The sequence below is a fragment of the Epinephelus fuscoguttatus genome, linkage group LG3 (genome assembly GCF_011397635.1).
Source record: "Epinephelus fuscoguttatus linkage group LG3, E.fuscoguttatus.final_Chr_v1".
Lineage (NCBI taxonomy): Eukaryota > Metazoa > Chordata > Actinopteri > Perciformes > Serranidae > Epinephelus > Epinephelus fuscoguttatus.
The window spans coordinates 31,598,386-31,615,961 of NC_064754.1; the positions used below are offsets into that span (position 1 = coordinate 31,598,386).

The 17,576-nt window shown below is 40.9% G+C and overlaps 1 protein-coding gene across 1 annotated transcript; it reads right to left on the reverse strand.

Annotated features, from left to right (window-relative positions):
* Window positions 1-563: 563 nt before the first annotated feature.
* On the reverse strand, window positions 564-13,126 carry LOC125885867 (pre-B-cell leukemia transcription factor 1-like). Its single transcript, XM_049571673.1, has 9 exons — window positions 12,795-13,126; window positions 12,186-12,542; window positions 10,716-10,789; window positions 4,626-4,870; window positions 3,266-3,456; window positions 3,004-3,139; window positions 2,685-2,841; window positions 1,744-1,830; window positions 564-1,506 (listed from the first exon to the last, which is right to left on the reverse strand). The coding sequence occupies exons 2-8, from the start codon at window positions 12,368-12,370 to the stop codon at window positions 1,787-1,789; spliced, it is 1,032 nt and encodes a 343-aa protein (XP_049427630.1). The 5' UTR covers window positions 12,371-12,542; window positions 12,795-13,126; the 3' UTR covers window positions 564-1,506; window positions 1,744-1,786.
* Between the last annotated feature and the right edge of the window lie 4,450 nt (window positions 13,127-17,576).

Below are 17,576 nucleotides of genomic sequence, written 5' to 3' on the forward strand. Positions count from 1 at the left end.
TTTGCATCATAGTTTGTATCAACACTCTCACACAAAATACTTATTATAGACCTCAGTTGACTGGGAAGTGTGCTTAACAACAAAATGCATAAAAAGTCCATGTAAATAGATTGCACAGGTAATGAAAGTTTTTCATGTAATGGATCGTAGTGTAGTTTTAACTAATTATTTAAGTGGCCGCTTTGACATCATACTACTACTACATATGTACGGTGCATTCTGTCATGTTATTATCACAATTTATTGTAATAATTACATTCACAGTAATGTTTTGTTTGTTTTACATGTTTGACCAATTTAGGGGTATTTTATCATACCAACAATCTGTTACATTGTGCAGCACTCACTGCATTATCACATACTGGACAACTGTCCGTCTCAGCAGCTATATTTAGATAAAGCCTGTGTCTGTTGCTCAGGTGTCATGATTTGTTGACATCCAACAGTTAAGCTAACTTATGACACAGTAAAAACAAAACAAAAAAAAGTCTGGTTTGGGAAGTTTTTTTTTAAATATCCAGAAGCCAATTAGATGCAGTGGCACTGCTGAACACTAGAGGGCACTATGATAAAAACACACACACGATCTGACACCTAACATAACTTCAAGTGCTTCATTCATGTTTTAATTTTTTGCATGTTTAGTTTCTCCTCTCACAGAGAATGTTGTGTATTGGAGATGGGGGATGTTATTTGTGGACGTTTGTTCTGTTTATTCAAAAATGAACAAAAAGCCAATGAAGTTAATATGAAAAAAGTGTGCACATGAGCACACCACACTGAACCTGACCTCCTGGGTTAAAGCCTCTTTGGTTCAGTTGCTTCCTAATCGTTAATTACCTGTTAAAAGCAAAACTGTATTTACATTCAAACAAATAGAAACAAAGTCAAACACAGCTCTTTGTTTGAATCAAAGAAAATTTTAACAACCGTCGATGCTTTTATTCAGTTTTGGTGATGTCTGCCATTTAGATGTTTTGTTGTTGCTGTTGAACTTTTATTTGCATTTTCTCAGCGACAACCTTTTCTTAAAAAAAAAAAAAAACTTAAAAGAAAAAAGACATAATAAAATTGTAAATAAATCTACAGTTGGTTCAAGGCTCCGTACAGGCCCTAAACCTTTATACATTGCATGATACACTAAAGGTGGACTAATACATAAAAAAAAAGGTTCTTTTTATCATTTATTTATTTATTATTTTTAAAAAATCAAAGAAAAATGGTGTAAGTAATAGTAAAAAGAAAAAACAACAACTGTCAACACATTCATAAAGTGAGGGGGTTGAAAAACTCAGACAGATGTTAGAAAAGAAAAACAAATAAAGTTGCAGAGATTTGGTTATGCTCCGTCTGTGGCTCGGCTGGAGGTCGGCCTACATTCTGGGTTGCGCAGGACGAGGAGGGGAGGTGGAGCATCAGCTGGAGGTGACGTAGTGCTTGCTCCCTGCTGCTCTGGGTGGGTGGAGATCAGAGGAGGAATCACCAGTCCTGCCAGCTGTCACCACCCTGCACAAACAGACGTTCGTTAAATTTTAATGTGAATGTTTCCTTTTAAAGCTCACCATCAACCCAGTGTCCAGTTTCAGTTGGTGGTGTGGTGCAGGATATGTAGAGGAACTACATCAGTAGGGTTTATAGAACGTGTCACACCATAATACATGCATACAGGGAAAGGCTGTTACCATGACTACTCACTTGGAGAGTGTGTAACTATAGCAACAGTGTGTGACCATAGCAACTTACATGGACACAGAGATGGGGGAAGACAGTTCCTCCACGCACGTCCTCATAACCTCCCGTCAGGGGTATAACACGGAGCTGGGTATCCTCCTGTTGGCGTACAGGGAACACACATTTTAATACTTTAACCAGCATACTGCTCCACACAGGGCTGGTTTTAGACATACATGAGCTAGATGGGTGACTTGGGAATTACCAGGTGGAGGGCCGCCAAAGAGGAAGAGGAATTTTTTGTAATTTATTGTAGGAACTTAATCTAATTTTAAAAGTCAGTCCAACTTATGGCTACACTAAAGGGGATGCATTATGCTTTTCCTTAGTTTCTGCCATATATATATATAACGTTACAAAGTCAGATATTCATATTAAATGTGGCCAAAGTTTCAGCCAATGAGGTTAACATATAAAAGTAATCCCAGGGAGGCTTCAGACCGCTCTGAATATTGTTTCCAACAGTGTTTTGTACTTTCGAGACAAGCTGATATCAGATTGTAACAGATGTCTTTATATGGTCATCTGCTTCAGGCGCACTACTGCAAGTGTTAACACTACATACACTGCTACATGTAGCTACATGCTAACGTCAGGGACACATGTAATCTTGATTGCTGATGTTAATTTTTTAGGTCGCTAGAACTTTTATTAGGACTCCCCTTCACTGGCCATTGACATGTGGTCTCTTGGCATCATGTTGGGGCACATGAGGTTTGTTTTTGTTTTTTTGTTTTTTGCCCACTGGGTCGCTGAAAGCAATCTAGGAGCATTCTCCATCAGCATATCCTCAAAGTATTATCTTTTACCTTTGCAAAAGTAAATTTGTCCTCAACATTCTTATGGCTAAGATTAAGAGTGATTTCTTTCCTTTTTCTTTTCCTTGTTTCAGTCGCATGATGAAAATTGTAAAAACAGGATTTATCTTGGCAACAGGTGTGTGTGTTGTGTACCTGAGTTTGGTGTGGCTGGGGAGTTGGCTTGGCTCGCCAGTAAAGATACACTAGCAGCGTCCACAGCTGTCTTCACAGCATACCGGTTAGCTTCCTCCTGCAACTTAGCCACGTTCCTTTTATAGCGAATCCTCTTGTTTCCAAACCAGTTGGCCACCTGAGAGAGTTAGAAGTAAAGACAAATTAAAAAGTAAGCCAGGAAATCCAGCTGCCGTCATTACACTAAACCACATCCAAGTATGTGTTTTTCAGTACTTTATCAACTTCTTTATGCTCTAAAGTTCCTTATTTTTCCCCAGTGTGTCTTTGACATCCTGACCTGAGAAACAGTGATGGAGCACTTCCTGGCCAGATCCTCCTTGGCCTCCTCACTGGGGTAGGGGTTTGCCAGATGGGAGTAAAAATATGTATTCAAAATCTCTGCCGCTTGCTTGCTGAAGTTTCTTCGTTTCCGCCTGACAGAGAAGAGCAACAATTAACTGTCAGCAAAAACTCTTTGTCATGATGCTGTTCACGCGCTATCAAAGGCTGGAAGATTAAAGCTGAGTGGATAAGGGAAAATAAACAAGTGCAAACCCCACCTGGCATCCAGGAACCTGGAGCGTAGGATCATGACGGCTTCACACGTGCTCTGCTTTAACTGCATCTGGATGGTGCTGAACTTGCGATGGATGATTCCCACCATTCGCTCAATCTCTTTGGGTGAGATGGGCCGCGTGCGGGACTGTTCTCTCAGCAGGTTCATCACGTGGTCGGTGAATTCATTGCATGCCTGTACGGAAGGAAAGGTGAGTAGGTCAGGTGTGAAGGTGACAGAGAGAGAGAAAGAATTCAAACGGACAGAGCCCATTGGTCTAAAGTCAGACTTTCACATATTTACCCAGATGTGAGCCTTAGTTGTGACAAATGTTCAAGAGGTGAATGTTCTTTTTCACAAGTACTGGAAGGACATTTTCCAAACCTCACCCTCAATCCACAACTTTGACCTGCAACCTAACCCCTTTCTTCCCCCTCTTTGGCACCATCGGAGAAGATAATGTACACCTGACTCCCATCCAACGTCCTACACTGTCTTTTGCCTCTCTGCTGGCCAGACGGGCAGTTCTAATCAGTTGGAGGGATGCTGCTCCACCCACCCATGCCCAGTGGCTGAGGGATATCATGTCCTGCCTTAATCTTGAAAAGATTTGCTACTCAATTTGTAACTCAGATATAAAAAAAATCCATAAGGTTTGAGGCCCCTTTCTGAAATACTTCCAGAGCTGTCAGTTAAATTGTGTGAGATTTTGTGTGAGTTTCTTGTTCTTGGTGCTTTCTGTCAGTGTGTACTCTGATAAAGTACCCCATCATTCTGAACCTGCCTTTTAAAAGGCATCTCTCACCCTCATCTGTCATTTTTTGTACTATTCAGGAGATGGAGGACCGTCCTATCGACGATATTCCGGCTGTCTTTAGGAGTAAGTGGAATGGGGAGGGTTGTGATTAGATTTCATGCTTTGTTCCCTGTCATCTATATGCTTTAAGGTTGATATCTGTTGTGTATATGCATTGTGTAACCTTGTTAAAATTGAATAAAAATATTCTTGATTCTCTTACTATCAAATCCATTTAAGCCTTAAGATAACCGCCTGGTTTTACTCACTGCACTTGTGCCCAAAACCCTGCTGGATCCATAACTTTGCTTCCCTGGCATATCAAAACCAAAATATTATATTTAGAAAAAGCTTCTTGTACTTAGGTGTGAGTGGCTCAGTCATATGTTAAGCTGTCATAGAAAAACAAATGTATGAAATGATCAGTAAAGTAATATTGAATTAAAATAAGAAATTATTCTGTAATTATTACAATAAACAATTTATGTATTTTCTTTTACTCATGTTGCATCACAGCTTTGTTCACCACTTCTTTTCCAGTTTTACAATCACTATAAAAATATTCAACCTGTTGATATTTCTCCAGCTCAGAGTGGTACATCCGTCGTATCTGAGCGAGCTTCTCTTTGTACTCCCCGTGTTCTACGCTCCCCTCATTAGGCGACCCTCCAGCTGCCGCAGCGACCACTGCTGCAGCTGCAGAGGCCCCGCCCCTCTCGGGACCTGCAACCCCCTCTGCTAACAGCATGTTGTCCAGTCGCATGATCTGAGGGTCTGGACTGTCTTCTTCTTGGGCACCTCGGATGCTCAGAGCTGCGGAGACAGACAGAAACAGTCACACATGAGATTTGATTTTCATGTACCATACTCACCGATGCTGTACTTTATTTGTATTATTATGTTGTTGTTTGTTCGGCTTTGAGGGGTTTTGCCAAGCAGATACACTGCCAGGTGGTACTAACACTACTTCCATTTAAATAAATCCAGAGTTCAATGCTTCATATGTTCAAAATGTGGAGCATCTTTTAATCAGAGGCACTGAGAACAGAAGGAACTAGAGAGCAGGGACTGACGGGTGAATAAAGCGGAAGAGGAAAAGGGGAAGCAGAAAAATAACTATATCCTGCTTATGTAAGACTTAAATGTTCATTCATAAAATCTGCCTCGGCTGTGTAAACTGGAAAAACAGGATGCACAGCACACTGCACACACAGTAGTTACTACATGACATCAGGCACACAACCTGCTGGCTTTCAGTCAAACTTTGAGCTGCTTCCAAATATTGTAATTGCTTCCAGTCAGTAGCCTGTTTCAATATATCAAAATTAAATTTCTTACCACATCTCTGTAGTCTTTGTCTTACTGTTTAACTATTTGAATTAATGCTGCATTATGATTTTAAGTACAAACATGCTGTGAACCAAATCCATAATAAAGTAATGAAAGAATCACAGAAAACAAGGTTTGTTTTTAAGTTAGGTGTGCACTGAATACCTAACAGCACAAGTTGTAACAGCTCAGTGGAGTTTGAGTGATCTATGCACAACCAAGGTTCCCTTCACAGCCAGCAGAGAGCACTATCTCACAGTACATGACCCACAGCAAACACATTTGCACACTATATTCAGATTCTCTCATTTTGCTCCAGACTCACTTTTCTCTGAACTGTCCAATCAATAGAATGTCCTCAAACACAAGGTTGAAAACTGCATTTCCATAAAAAATATCAATCTGCAAGACACTCCAGAAACAAGCCCGTTTTTAATCTCAAATGTCCTACACATTGTCTTCCTAGACAACCCCTTGCAACAGGCCTTAAAGGTGATAATGATAGTGAAACAATACAAAAACCTTCAAAGGAATTTAGCTTTGCCTCTTAAAATCAACTACAAAGCACAAACAGTGCAGCTGAAAACGTCAGAGAAGCCATTGTTGAATAATCCCAGAAGAGCTGACAGTATATTATAAATACTGGACGACATAAGAAACCTCAGTTACAGCTCTATTTGTTGGAGGCGGTGAGGAGATCAAGTGGTGTCTGTGCTCTAGGGCAACTGGAGTGAGATAGAAAAAGACGAGGCGGGAGCAGAGAGAGACGCAGACAGCAAAAAACACTGCCGGGAGGAAGGTTTACATATAAAAACAGAAACTGTTGCTGTGCTGGTGATGCCAGCTTTCCTTGGCATCCCCATGCCTTAAAGAAAAACAGCCACACATACACATGCATCCTTGCACACACACACAAACACACGCACACAGCTGTTAATTAACGGCAGCTCTTAAGGAGCAACTAAAGACCCGATGAAAAATTAAGGCTCATTTGAGAGGTCGTTAATTTGCACAGTTATGCAAATGAGGTGGCAATTACAAGGTATTTCCAGAGATCACATTCATAATCCTGCAACGAGGGCAGTGACAGCCTCCGCATCTGGCTAACAACACACACACACACACACACGCACGCGCACACACACACACACACACACACACACAGTCTATAAACACTGACAATCTGTGATGGACTCCAATTTATCTATCTAAAACTAGTGATTTCCCGAACCGTATTACAGTCACACGGTTGTGTTATTTCATCCAAATATGAGTATACTGCACCTAACACACTGTTGTGCAAGATTAAAATCTTAATATATAAAATATGACCCAATAACTCTCAAAGTTATACATGTGTCTGACTGGCAGGTGCACCTGTGTGAGCGTCTGCCATGGCTACAGGTCACAGACTGTAAAGAAGAATCCATCAGTTTGTCAGAGGGCAAAGAGGGATCATTACCACTTTAAAGAGAAGTGCTTCTCCACCTCTGCATCCCCCCTTTTCCCTTCTTCCTCTACTTCTACATCCAACATCCCAGCCCCTCTTTTCCCCTGACTCATTATTCACTAACTTCAGTTCCTCTCTTTCACTTCTCGATAAATCATCCTTTTTTTCCCCTTAAATTTTCTGAGAGAAAAATCTGAGTTGGAAAGGAAAAGCATTTAAAGAAACACGAGTTTTTCATTTACTGTGACAATAAAATACACATAGAGTTTATTAGGTGTACTGAGAGGTGTTTCTTATGATGGTGTGTCTTTTGTTGCAGGTGCTGCTTGTACCCAGGTGTCTGTAGCCAACAGTGCTACTCACACCTGGAGTATAAATAGCCGATTTGGCTTTGGCTTGATGTATATTCCTGGGCGCCCTGGTGACATCGAAATATGACATCGACACAAAGGGTCTATTCAGCTATTCTGTGTACACAGTGTGCATTCAGCAGCTTTATTCATCCTAAAAACTGAAAATAATGTGTCAGCTTAGTCTAAAAATAATAAGCCAACGATGACTCACACAGAACTCGAACCCCAGTCTCCTTTGTCTGACCCATTCACCCACCACATCTCACTCCCTCCATGGACTGTGTCACTCTTTATACTACGTCACCTGACACTCTCTGGCAGTACGTTTGTATGTTTTCTCATAAATCTACTATTTCAATCTCAGAGAACATACCTAGTACTAGCCCTAACATGACTTATTTGCCGTGATCCTAACCACCTCCAACCTGGGTGCCTCAGTGTAAAGAGTACAAGCCAATCACAGCTCGCAGTGGGATCTATTATTATGTGTTTCAGGATGGGTGTCAATAGCCAAAAAAACTGTTTCAACAAGCACTTAACATTTTAATCTTCATGAAGGAAGGATTTACTGCAGGACAGTTGTATTAGACTGCACAAGTTTTAGCTGGATTTACATTATAAACAAGCAGGAAGGACAACATGAGAGAAAAGGAGAGACAACTACATTCAAAAGGGGGCAGGTCCAATTACTGTTAATTACTTTTCACTCATTTTTAATCCAGAGTTTGGGTCAATCGATAACTGTGTGTACAAACACAACACGCTCACACACAGTGGGATAAAGGATAAAGACATGAGCTGTGGTCCATGACACCTCGTAGAACAGAGGGAGTAAATCCAGCTTTGTGAGCCCAGTTGGAGCCGTGGGTGGTAAACTGTCCCCCCACTGAGAGTCTGTTAGCAGTGAAGGCTGACAGTACTCAGGGGTCTGGAGATTATCAACTGTCTGCCAATCCATGAAACGCAACCATTACTGCCTCTTCCTCCAACTCATCCATCAATCTGTCGCGCCCTCGCTCTTGTCATTTTGTTCTGTTTTCTTACTTTGTCCTATTTTGTACATTGTAATCCTCACAGAAAATATGGATGGTAAAAATAGAGAGTTGTATCAGGAATACTATGACAAAGAAGTCAGGAAGGACCAGAGGACGGTGCAGGAAGCACATATTCTAATAAAAACAGCAGTGTCTTGGACTGTCGCTGTCATGTGAGGAGTTATTTTTAATGGCTCTAACTTGAGACTCAGGAAGAGAACGAGACACTGACAGCAGGATGGCAGCACCAACTTGACAGAGAGAGGAGTAATATATATTCTAAACTTTCACTACAATCTAGATGTGCAGACTGTCCTTAAAACTTCATAGCCATGAAGCCAAAATGTTTTTCAGAGCAATGCGTTTCTTTAAGAGTTTTCATCATAATAGAATTGGTCAAATCAGTGTGAAGGAGCAACAGGGCACCAGTGGAAAGTAGAATGAACAATTGTCTGTGTGTGAATCAAGATACCGACCAAGGGTTCAAAATACATTTGATCATTCATACCAGTTAAACGCTTAAATAATCTGCTTAAATAAATATGAGTCATTACCACTTAAACAATCCAGCGTTCTGGACTAATAGTTCAACAAATGCACTGTTGTGGACTCCCATTTGAAGCCTTGAGCGTGGCAATTAGGCCGATGTCATCTTGTTTTATGGAGCCACAAGTGACCATATTCGGACGAGAGGGCGGAGCTGTGGAGGAACGAGGGGTGGATCTGAATGAGTACCTGGGGACACCATGAATGCTAAACTTGTCAACCACAAGGTAGCCATGGCCTAAAGCAGGGGTCGACAACCTTTAATATTAAAAGAGCTAATACTGGCCAAAAAAAGAAAATTATCTGGAGCCGCAAAACATATTTGAATATCAAGTCTAAATTAGCCCATCAACATTACAAAAGGTCTTCATGAAAATGTATTAATATGATTTACTACATGGTGGCTACTCTGCAAGGGACTATCTATAATTATTCAGTACTTTAGATTTTCATTTGTTATTATTGCAGGCCTAAATTGATTATTGCACTCTACAGCTGTAAAAATGTGTGGCCTGTATATTGAATTAAAACTGTTTTAATGTTTCATCAACTAAATTCTGCATCAAATGTCTATGACATGGTGCCTTTTCCTCTAAATTTTGCTGAACTTCAGTAGCAGTGGCCTGGAGTCTCTCTACTAAGGCTAGCTATGGATTCCAAATCTAAAAAAGGAATAGTTTTGGGAGAAAATAGAGGATTTAATAATGTGTTGACAGATTCATTTGCTTTCACCACCAACGCTGCAAAGTTAAATGTTAAAAATATAACTTATTGAATTCCATATAATTTTATCTTAAAGCCACGGGGAGCCAATGGAAAGGGTCTAAATAGCCGCATGTGGCTCCAGAGCTGCAGGGTGCCTACCCTGGCCTAAAGCATACCGTGCTTTATCGTCTACTTCTCTCTAAATGGGAGCATAATTTACAAAATGAATATCATGCTGTATTGAAGAGGACTTGAAACTAGACAGTGAAACCATGATCTCATTAGGAAAATATTAACTGAGATAATAAATAAAGTGGGAAGTAGGGTCATTTTCTCATTGACTTCTCCACAATCTGACTTGTTTTTTGCAACTAGTGGAGTCGCCCTCTGCAGGCCATTAGCAAGAATGCAGGTTAAAGGCACTGGCGCATTGACTTCACTTCTCAGACCAGGAGATTACCCCTTAGGCAAAACTTCCATTGTCCAGCTGCTCAGGGATATTAATCAGTCGTTTTTAAAGAAGCTATACATTTGTAGCCAGTTTTGAAAGATTTACGTCTTCAGTCGGAACAAATGGCAACAGACAGGATAGAGAAATCAGAGAGTTTCGTGGGAACACCAAAGGCAACGATAGGCTTTCTCTGAGCCAGTACTGTGCTGTGAGAAATACACAACTGAGCTGAACAGGCAGAAAAAAGCAACTTTGCGGCTGGTTCGGTAAATCCAGGCTGTTAAAGTGTTAAAAAAGCTGAATGACAATGAGTAGGTGAGACAACTAGTTGCCTTGGAAACTCTGCATCCCTCCTGGTGCCGACCACAGGGTTCCCAATTCAAGCTAAGTGAATGAAATGAGGTAATAACAAGGGCTGCTCTGTAGCTCCCACAGTTCTCTGTGCTTTCTGGTGGAAGGAGTTCTCCACTGAAAAGCCACCTAAAGATGATTATATCACAAGTAAAACACAAATTTGGGCCCTTTACTGTAAATTCTAATTCACTGCTGCGTCAGTGGGGTCAGACTGAATGTCAGAATCAAATATTTGGATAAAATCTCTGCAACAACCATCCTGCTGTCAATTGTATATCAGTTAGTCTGCAGTGTTACCTTGAATTCATGAAGAAAAAACTTTTTTTGCATGCCTCAGTGGAAAACGGCAAACATACTGACTTACTGATTGTTTGGGGACCACCTAACTGGCTGATGAGAAAATATAAAGACACCAGGAAGCAAGTAGACAACTTACCTATCCTTTCTTTGACCTCACACAGGACACTGAAGAGAGCGGGCTTCATTCTGTGGCAGTTTAAAGCATGTTTCCTTAAATGGAAAAAATAAAGGCAGAAAGACAGAGACTGTGAATTATTGACCATTCTTTGGTAGACGTCATACTCTATTGGTTACAGACACTGACATCCATCAACAATAGATCATGGAGACACATAGCAAGTCAGTGCTGAACAGACTGGATTCAGATATGTGAGTGTGCAACCAGACCTGAAGCCTTTGACTGAAAACAGGCCTGAGCACATAGCTGTCTAATTCATCTGAACTTACTCACCTCGGTGAAGACAGAGAAGACGTATGCACAATCATGCAGAAACTCTGAAACTTAAAATGGAAGTCTATGTGTAAAATGGATGGCACATATAATCAACAGTGCCATATAATGTCATACTGTTGTCTTCTAATGCAATACTGATACTCTACCAGTGTTGTGACACTTTGTTAAATCACTGAGGCATGGGTATGTCATTGTTTTCCTATATATATTTGATCGGAAATATGCTGTTTTCTTACTGTTTTTGCCAGTTTTTAAATTTGTGGATCCTGTCACATGTCCTTACTGCTTTTAAAAACTCTACACAACTTGGTGTAGGATGTTTTATGCCAACTTGTTAAAAAAACTATGTATGTAATACAAAGAATTCTTCAGGAAGTGAACACAAATAGAGCTTGATTTAGCTAATTCCCGTTTTGTAAAAAAGAGATTCACTGAAATTAAATCACAATGTAACGTCAAAAAAGATCATAAGCAGAGAGTGGTAGACAGACACTGCATTACAGTAGATAGCATTGGATGTGTGACTGACACAAAAATGTGGCTGGACTAATGTATTTATTTATTTTTAAAGGGTATATCTTATATTCTCATGGATTAATTGGTTTTCCTAAACATGTATTCCAATATTGCCTCTGTCGAGATACCATTTTGAGCAAAATACTGCTGTTAGTGACAGGAGCTGGCTGATATAATTGAAATGATCAATAATAATAAGGATAATGTTGCCTATTGGTGTTGCAAATGTAAGAAAAATCACATATACAATGACCCATGTGATGCTGAAACTAGTGAACTGCATTTCACTGTTCAACTTAACTCGAAAGCAAAAGTATACAACTCATTTAGTTATTCCATTAAAAGAAAAGGAATCTGCAACTGTTTAGATAGTCATAATTTTTCAGGCAAAGCTCTACTATGGATAGCTATGGAGTCCAGCAGCTTTGCATTGAATGCTGTTGAGTAGGCTCGTGGGGTGAAAGGTGGTGATGCACAGCTGGAGAAGGGGCACACAAATTCCAACAGTATTGTGGATGCTTGTGTGTGTAAAACCATGCATGCTTGAGGGGATACTGTGATGATGATTTGACCCTGTGCAGACCCAACACCAGCTCTTAAACATGTTCTGCCCTCTATCAGGCCTTGTGTTATTACCTGGCCTGGGCTTCATCCAGACTCTCATCTGTGATGACCATGATCTGCTGGAGGATGTCGCCAATGTCCTGCTGCGGCTGACCCAGGTTGAGATGTTTCCTCATGTTGTCGGGATCATCCACATCTTCATGGGACAGTCCAGTTAGTCCAATATGACCCAGCATCATGCCGGCCTGGTCCTCCATACCTATGATGTGTCTCTTATTGTGGAGGGAGGGATGGGAGGAGGAGGATCTCTACAAAAGGGGTTTTCCTACCTCAACTTTCAGCACTTAAAAAATGAGGTTGAAAAGTTTCCCACAAAAAGAAGCATACAGGGGAGGGTTGCCTCAGCTGGAGCTGCCTGCTTGTGTTTGTCTGAGTAACAAAGAAAAAGAGAGAGGGGCAGCATTTACTGAGGCTGTCTGAGGAAAACAAGACAACGCTACAAAACTAAGGCTGTGGAAACTGTGGCTCTTCTTTGGCATGGGAGGGCACGGCTCAGAAACACTGGCCTTTACTGTTGTTTTTATGAGCAGCCTGACGCGCGTGCGTACGTCTTTTCTTCCCCCTGAAAAAAAAACCGACCAAGAGGCTCCAGACAATTAACAAAACTGTGTCGTTACAAACCTCATTCCTTTTCTGAGCGGCTGCTCGGCTCTTGCGGGTTAAATCTCGGTCTGCACGGTGCTATAGATATATCTAATGACCCGGGAGCCCCTTTGATGTCGTCGTCTCCGCCTGCTCTCCTTTTATCCATGAGTCCCGTATACTGCTCGGTGATTAAAAGTGAGAACCTAAGAAGACGGTGTAGGAAAGGTATCCCCGGGGACCTTCGTCTGTCCGGTTCCGTCCAAAGTCCCACACAGACGGGTTTAGTTGGTGCTTATTGCTGTTTTCTTTGCCTGTACGGCTGCTGTCCCACTCCTCCCAGAAAAACACCACAGAGCAGTACAGACCTCTGTGAAGCCACACAGCGTGAGAATAGACTACTTCCGGTCAGATATTTCACACTAATACACTTCAACACGTATAACAGGATTAAAGGTGCATGTTTACAGTCATGAGGATTAATTTAAATCAATAAACAACCTACTTTTTATATCCTTCCCAAGATTTTTACAGCGTGCAAAATGCAAAAAACTGCCAAATGGTACAACTTTACCAGGGGTCGGCAACCTTTACTATCAAAGGAGCCAATTTTGCCCAAAAAAATTAAAAAATAAAATAAAATCTGTCTGGAGAACATTTTTGAGCCTCTTGATAAAGATGACACAGCTTTTTAAGTCAACATTACTACTAGATCTAAATGAGCATCAATTAATATGGTTTAGCACAAGGTGGCTAATCTGCAGTGGGCTATTTTTGATTATTTGGTGCTTTAACAAACCCTTTTTGGATTTGGAATCCACAGATAGCTCAGCTAGGCAGACTCAAAATTACTGCTGCCATCGCTAGTGATGTTTTTAGAGGAAAAGGTGCCAGGCCACAGATGTATGATGTACATTTTAGCTGACAAAACATTCAGATTTCTTTTTTTAAAAAATTGGTGTTTAGGCTATGCATTTTCACAGTTGGGCGTTACGGTGGTGTGGTGGTTAGCACTGTCGCCTCACAGCAAGAGGATTTCTGGTTCAATCCCGGGTGTGGGAGCCCTTCTATGCAGAGTCTGCTTTCTTGCAGTCTCCCCCTGTCAGCATGGGATTTCTCCGGGTACTCCGGCTTCCTCCCACAGTCCAAAGACATGCAGGTTGGGGATGGGTTTTCGTAACTCTAAATTGTCCGTAGGTGTGAATGTGAGTGTGAATGGTTGTCTGTCTCTATGTGTGATAGTCTGGCGACCTGTCCGGGGTGTACCCTGCCTCTCGCCTAATGTCAGCTGGAATAGGCTCCAGCCCCCCTGTGACCCTCAAGAGGATGAAGCGGTTAGAAAATGGTTGAAGTTGAAGACTGTAAGAATCACTTTAGGCCTACAACAATAAATTAGAATTAAAATTTAAAAAAAAAAAACGGTTTGCATTTCCATATGATATTCTGTCAAAGCCACAAGGAGCCACTGGTGAGAGGCTAAAGAGCTGCATGTGGCTCTGGAGCTGCAGGTTGCCCTGTTCTGGACTAAAAACAAAAGTATAATTCAAATGGAAAAAGTCTAAATTTGAACACCTTATATTTACAGTTTCACTTGTAAATTATTGAGATATGGAATTTGGCAGTATTCCTATTGTTTTTTTCTCAAGGGCACTCACCTGGTTCAATGTGGTTACGATAGGCTTCATATGGCCTGTGCAGGCTATTGAGTATTTTCCTATATAAAAAGTCAATAACAACAACGTGAGGGTTAAAAAACTTTGAACTCTGCACATTCAAGGTAGTCTACAATACAACTACAGTATCGCCCCAACTGCCCTTGGGTAACTTTCCTAACCATCCTAGGGAGAGCAGACAAACTTTGAACTCATGTTAGTTTCCAACAAAAATTTAGACAACTGATATTAGCACCAACTGACAGGCCGGAAAATGAGCTCTCCAATGATATGTTGTTTCTGTATGTTGCATAACTCAAAACTGTACGGTGGAAGAAAAATGACAGAAGAGCCAGAAAAATGTACTTACACACTGTAGATATCAGAGAGGTCTGCACATTGAGGTTAAAAGTGAAGAGGGTGTGGCTGAGCGTGAGCACGGTGAATGGCATAGCTGCTGTCAAACACTTTCCCAACTGTGCCCCTGTCCCAACCAACCCTGCTCTCCACTAGTAATATCACTGTGTAAATACTTTGTTATAATTAACACTTTTGCATTCAAAATCTTACTTTGATTAAATTTTGAATAAAATTTTTAAGTTTTGTTTTTTTAGTATGCAAGTATTAGCTTCAAAATATACTGGAAGCACCAAATGAAAAGCAGTCACTGTGTAGAGTGTCCATTTTAGAATAATATATATTAGGTAGACTATGTCACTGGATTGTAATTAGTGATGCATTAATGTGTAAACGTCACATATGCTGCATCTGCTAGAGGTGGAGCTTATTTATTACTGCTGGGTAGAATAATTTATAGTAATACATAATAATTTTTCAGTCGATTTTCATTTTGTAGCCTATTAATAATCTAAATCTGCAAACTAACATGCAACTAATGTTGTGAGATAAATGAAGTGGAGTAAAGTATTGGCTTCTTAAATGTAGTGAGGCCAAAGTAGGCTTAAGCAGTATGATACGGAAATATTCAAGTAAAGTACAAGTACCCCAAAACTGTATTTAAGTACAGTACAGAAAGACTTTGTTACATTCCACCACTGGTGGTAGCACTGTTATATGACACCGTTTTTACATTTGGCTCCAGTCTAGCATTGATTGTCTGGCTTTTTTTCTTACTAGTCAGCCCCTGACAATGGCAGATTTACTACTACATTATGTCATAACATTCATGATCCATTTAGACTGCATATCTTGTGCAGCCATCTACATCTGCATTTAATATCTGCTCTTAGTCACATGCCTTGTCATCTGTATTGTTTAAATGTCATGCTGTTGTGTTATATGTGTATGATAGAGCAGAGCCTCCAGAAGAAAGGAGGTGTGTGGAGTCTTTCAGTCCTGCCCTGGAGGTGAACAGCAAAATGATTTTAATATCTGGTGCCAAGGCAAACAGAATAACATGGTCCCTGAAATACAAAACGCAGGCAACTATTCATAGAATGTTATTTAAAATGACTGCTGCAAGTGGTGGTTTAAAATGGCTATAAAATTAGACTGAGGCATTTTAGCACTTTTATTTTGAAAGCCACAGTGATTAAATTCCTGCCTCTTTCTGGCTTTTTGTGGTTCCCTTGACGCAGCTCTCCATCAGTATGTCGGTGGGCTCAGGGGAGTGCTGCAGTTGGAGTTGAAACCGCGAGGAGGCCATCATTTCACCATGGAGACAATGTTGTTGTTGATGTTGATGTTGACAGTGATGATGCTGTGATGATGTGTGTCATGAGGTCCTAGAGTACCTAATGGCTCCCTGTTCCTTGACTGCATCTCTGATATATGGTGGCTTCTTACTGTACAGCATTGTCTATAATAAAATATATATTTCTCAGGATATTACAAAAGGACTCTCACACACTTGCAGCCTCCTTTATATGTACAAGCTGTGGGGAATCCCTGTGTGTGTGGTCTTATCCAAGATGTGTTTTTTCTCCTCAGTTCAGTGTGACCGAGACTGCAGTGTTTGTCTGTACTTGCACTCAATCTATGTGTGTGTCTGCTGCTGTCACTTTAGACAGGATGCTGACTTGATGGAAAAGATGAATGAATCCCCCAGCAGAGTAGGCAGTACCGTCTGAACCTGCTCCCTCACTCAGTCTATCACTCTCATATTTACTACCACTCGCACACAGGCAGCTGCATGCACCCCCAACAAGCAGACACACACAGAGACGTGCTGGCATTCACACACACACACACACACACACACACACACACGGACGTACTCAGTGGTAATTTACCTCTTCTCTCTATTGATTTAGTCCCAGCAGATTACAGCTGGCTCTCTCTCATTAATTGGCCAATCAGCCAATAAAGCTAAATGCTCTGAATAAACACATTTCTATTTTCACTGAGATGGAACAGTCCGTCATCTCCAGCCCCCCTACAACCACCCCCCTGTGGTCTGCTCTGCATGTTGCCATGCCAACAGGGACCTGAGCGCCTCTGGATGCTCCAGTCGAGTGTCTTTTTCTCAATTTCACACATGTACACACACAACATTAGAGTTGATTAAGAGGAGTGTCTGTGTCTTTTATGAGTGTGTTCTGTCTGCAGCTATTAAAGGGCCTTTTTCCTAATGTGCATGCAGCTGCTTCTCTGTTGCATGGTGGGAATAATAAATAAAGGTTAAGAGTGACTTATTTTTACTGTGTTATCTTTTTTCTGGTATTTTTCACTGGATTATTTGCACTCTTTGTGCTTGCTGACTACTCAAAACAGCTGCAAACATCCTCCTACAATAATTAAATATGCTAATAATGTCCCAGACAGTAATAACTTTCATTTATTGCACATTTGAATAGTATACTGTATAGCTGTGCTTGCTTATGATACATGAAACGATATAGTAGGAAATGAGTTGTCAGTTTTAATAAAAGATTTCTACCCAGGGACCCCCAGAGATCCTTGGTAACATTGGTTCCTCCCAATGTTGGCTTGGGCTGTGGCCTTGCCTCGAAGAGACATAAACAAACAGTGTATTAGTCCTCATTGTCTTCCCTTTCCTCTCTGACGCACTCAGTTCAGTGCTTAGTTGTTCCTGCTAAAGATGAACTTCTTTTAAAAAGGGTCTCGCTCCAGACTATGCCTCTGAAACACAACAAGTTTAATCCTTTGCTTTCAAAATACTGCAATGAGTGTAAAATTTCTGTTTCAA

Bases quoted from the DNA above. Each gene is read 5' to 3' on its own strand.
- LOC125885867 (XM_049571673.1), bottom strand. From the start codon at position 12,370: ATGGAGGACCAGGCCGGCATGATGCTGGGTCATATTGGACTAACTGGA. The intron at 4,871-10,715 runs GTAAGTTGTCTA...CTGTCTCCGCAG, and splicing joins TGAGGTCAAAGAAAGGATAG to CTCTGAGCATCCGAGGTGCC. The intron at 2,842-3,003 runs GTCAGGATGTCA...TAACTCTCTCAG, and splicing joins GCTCCATCACTGTTTCTCAG to GTGGCCAACTGGTTTGGAAA.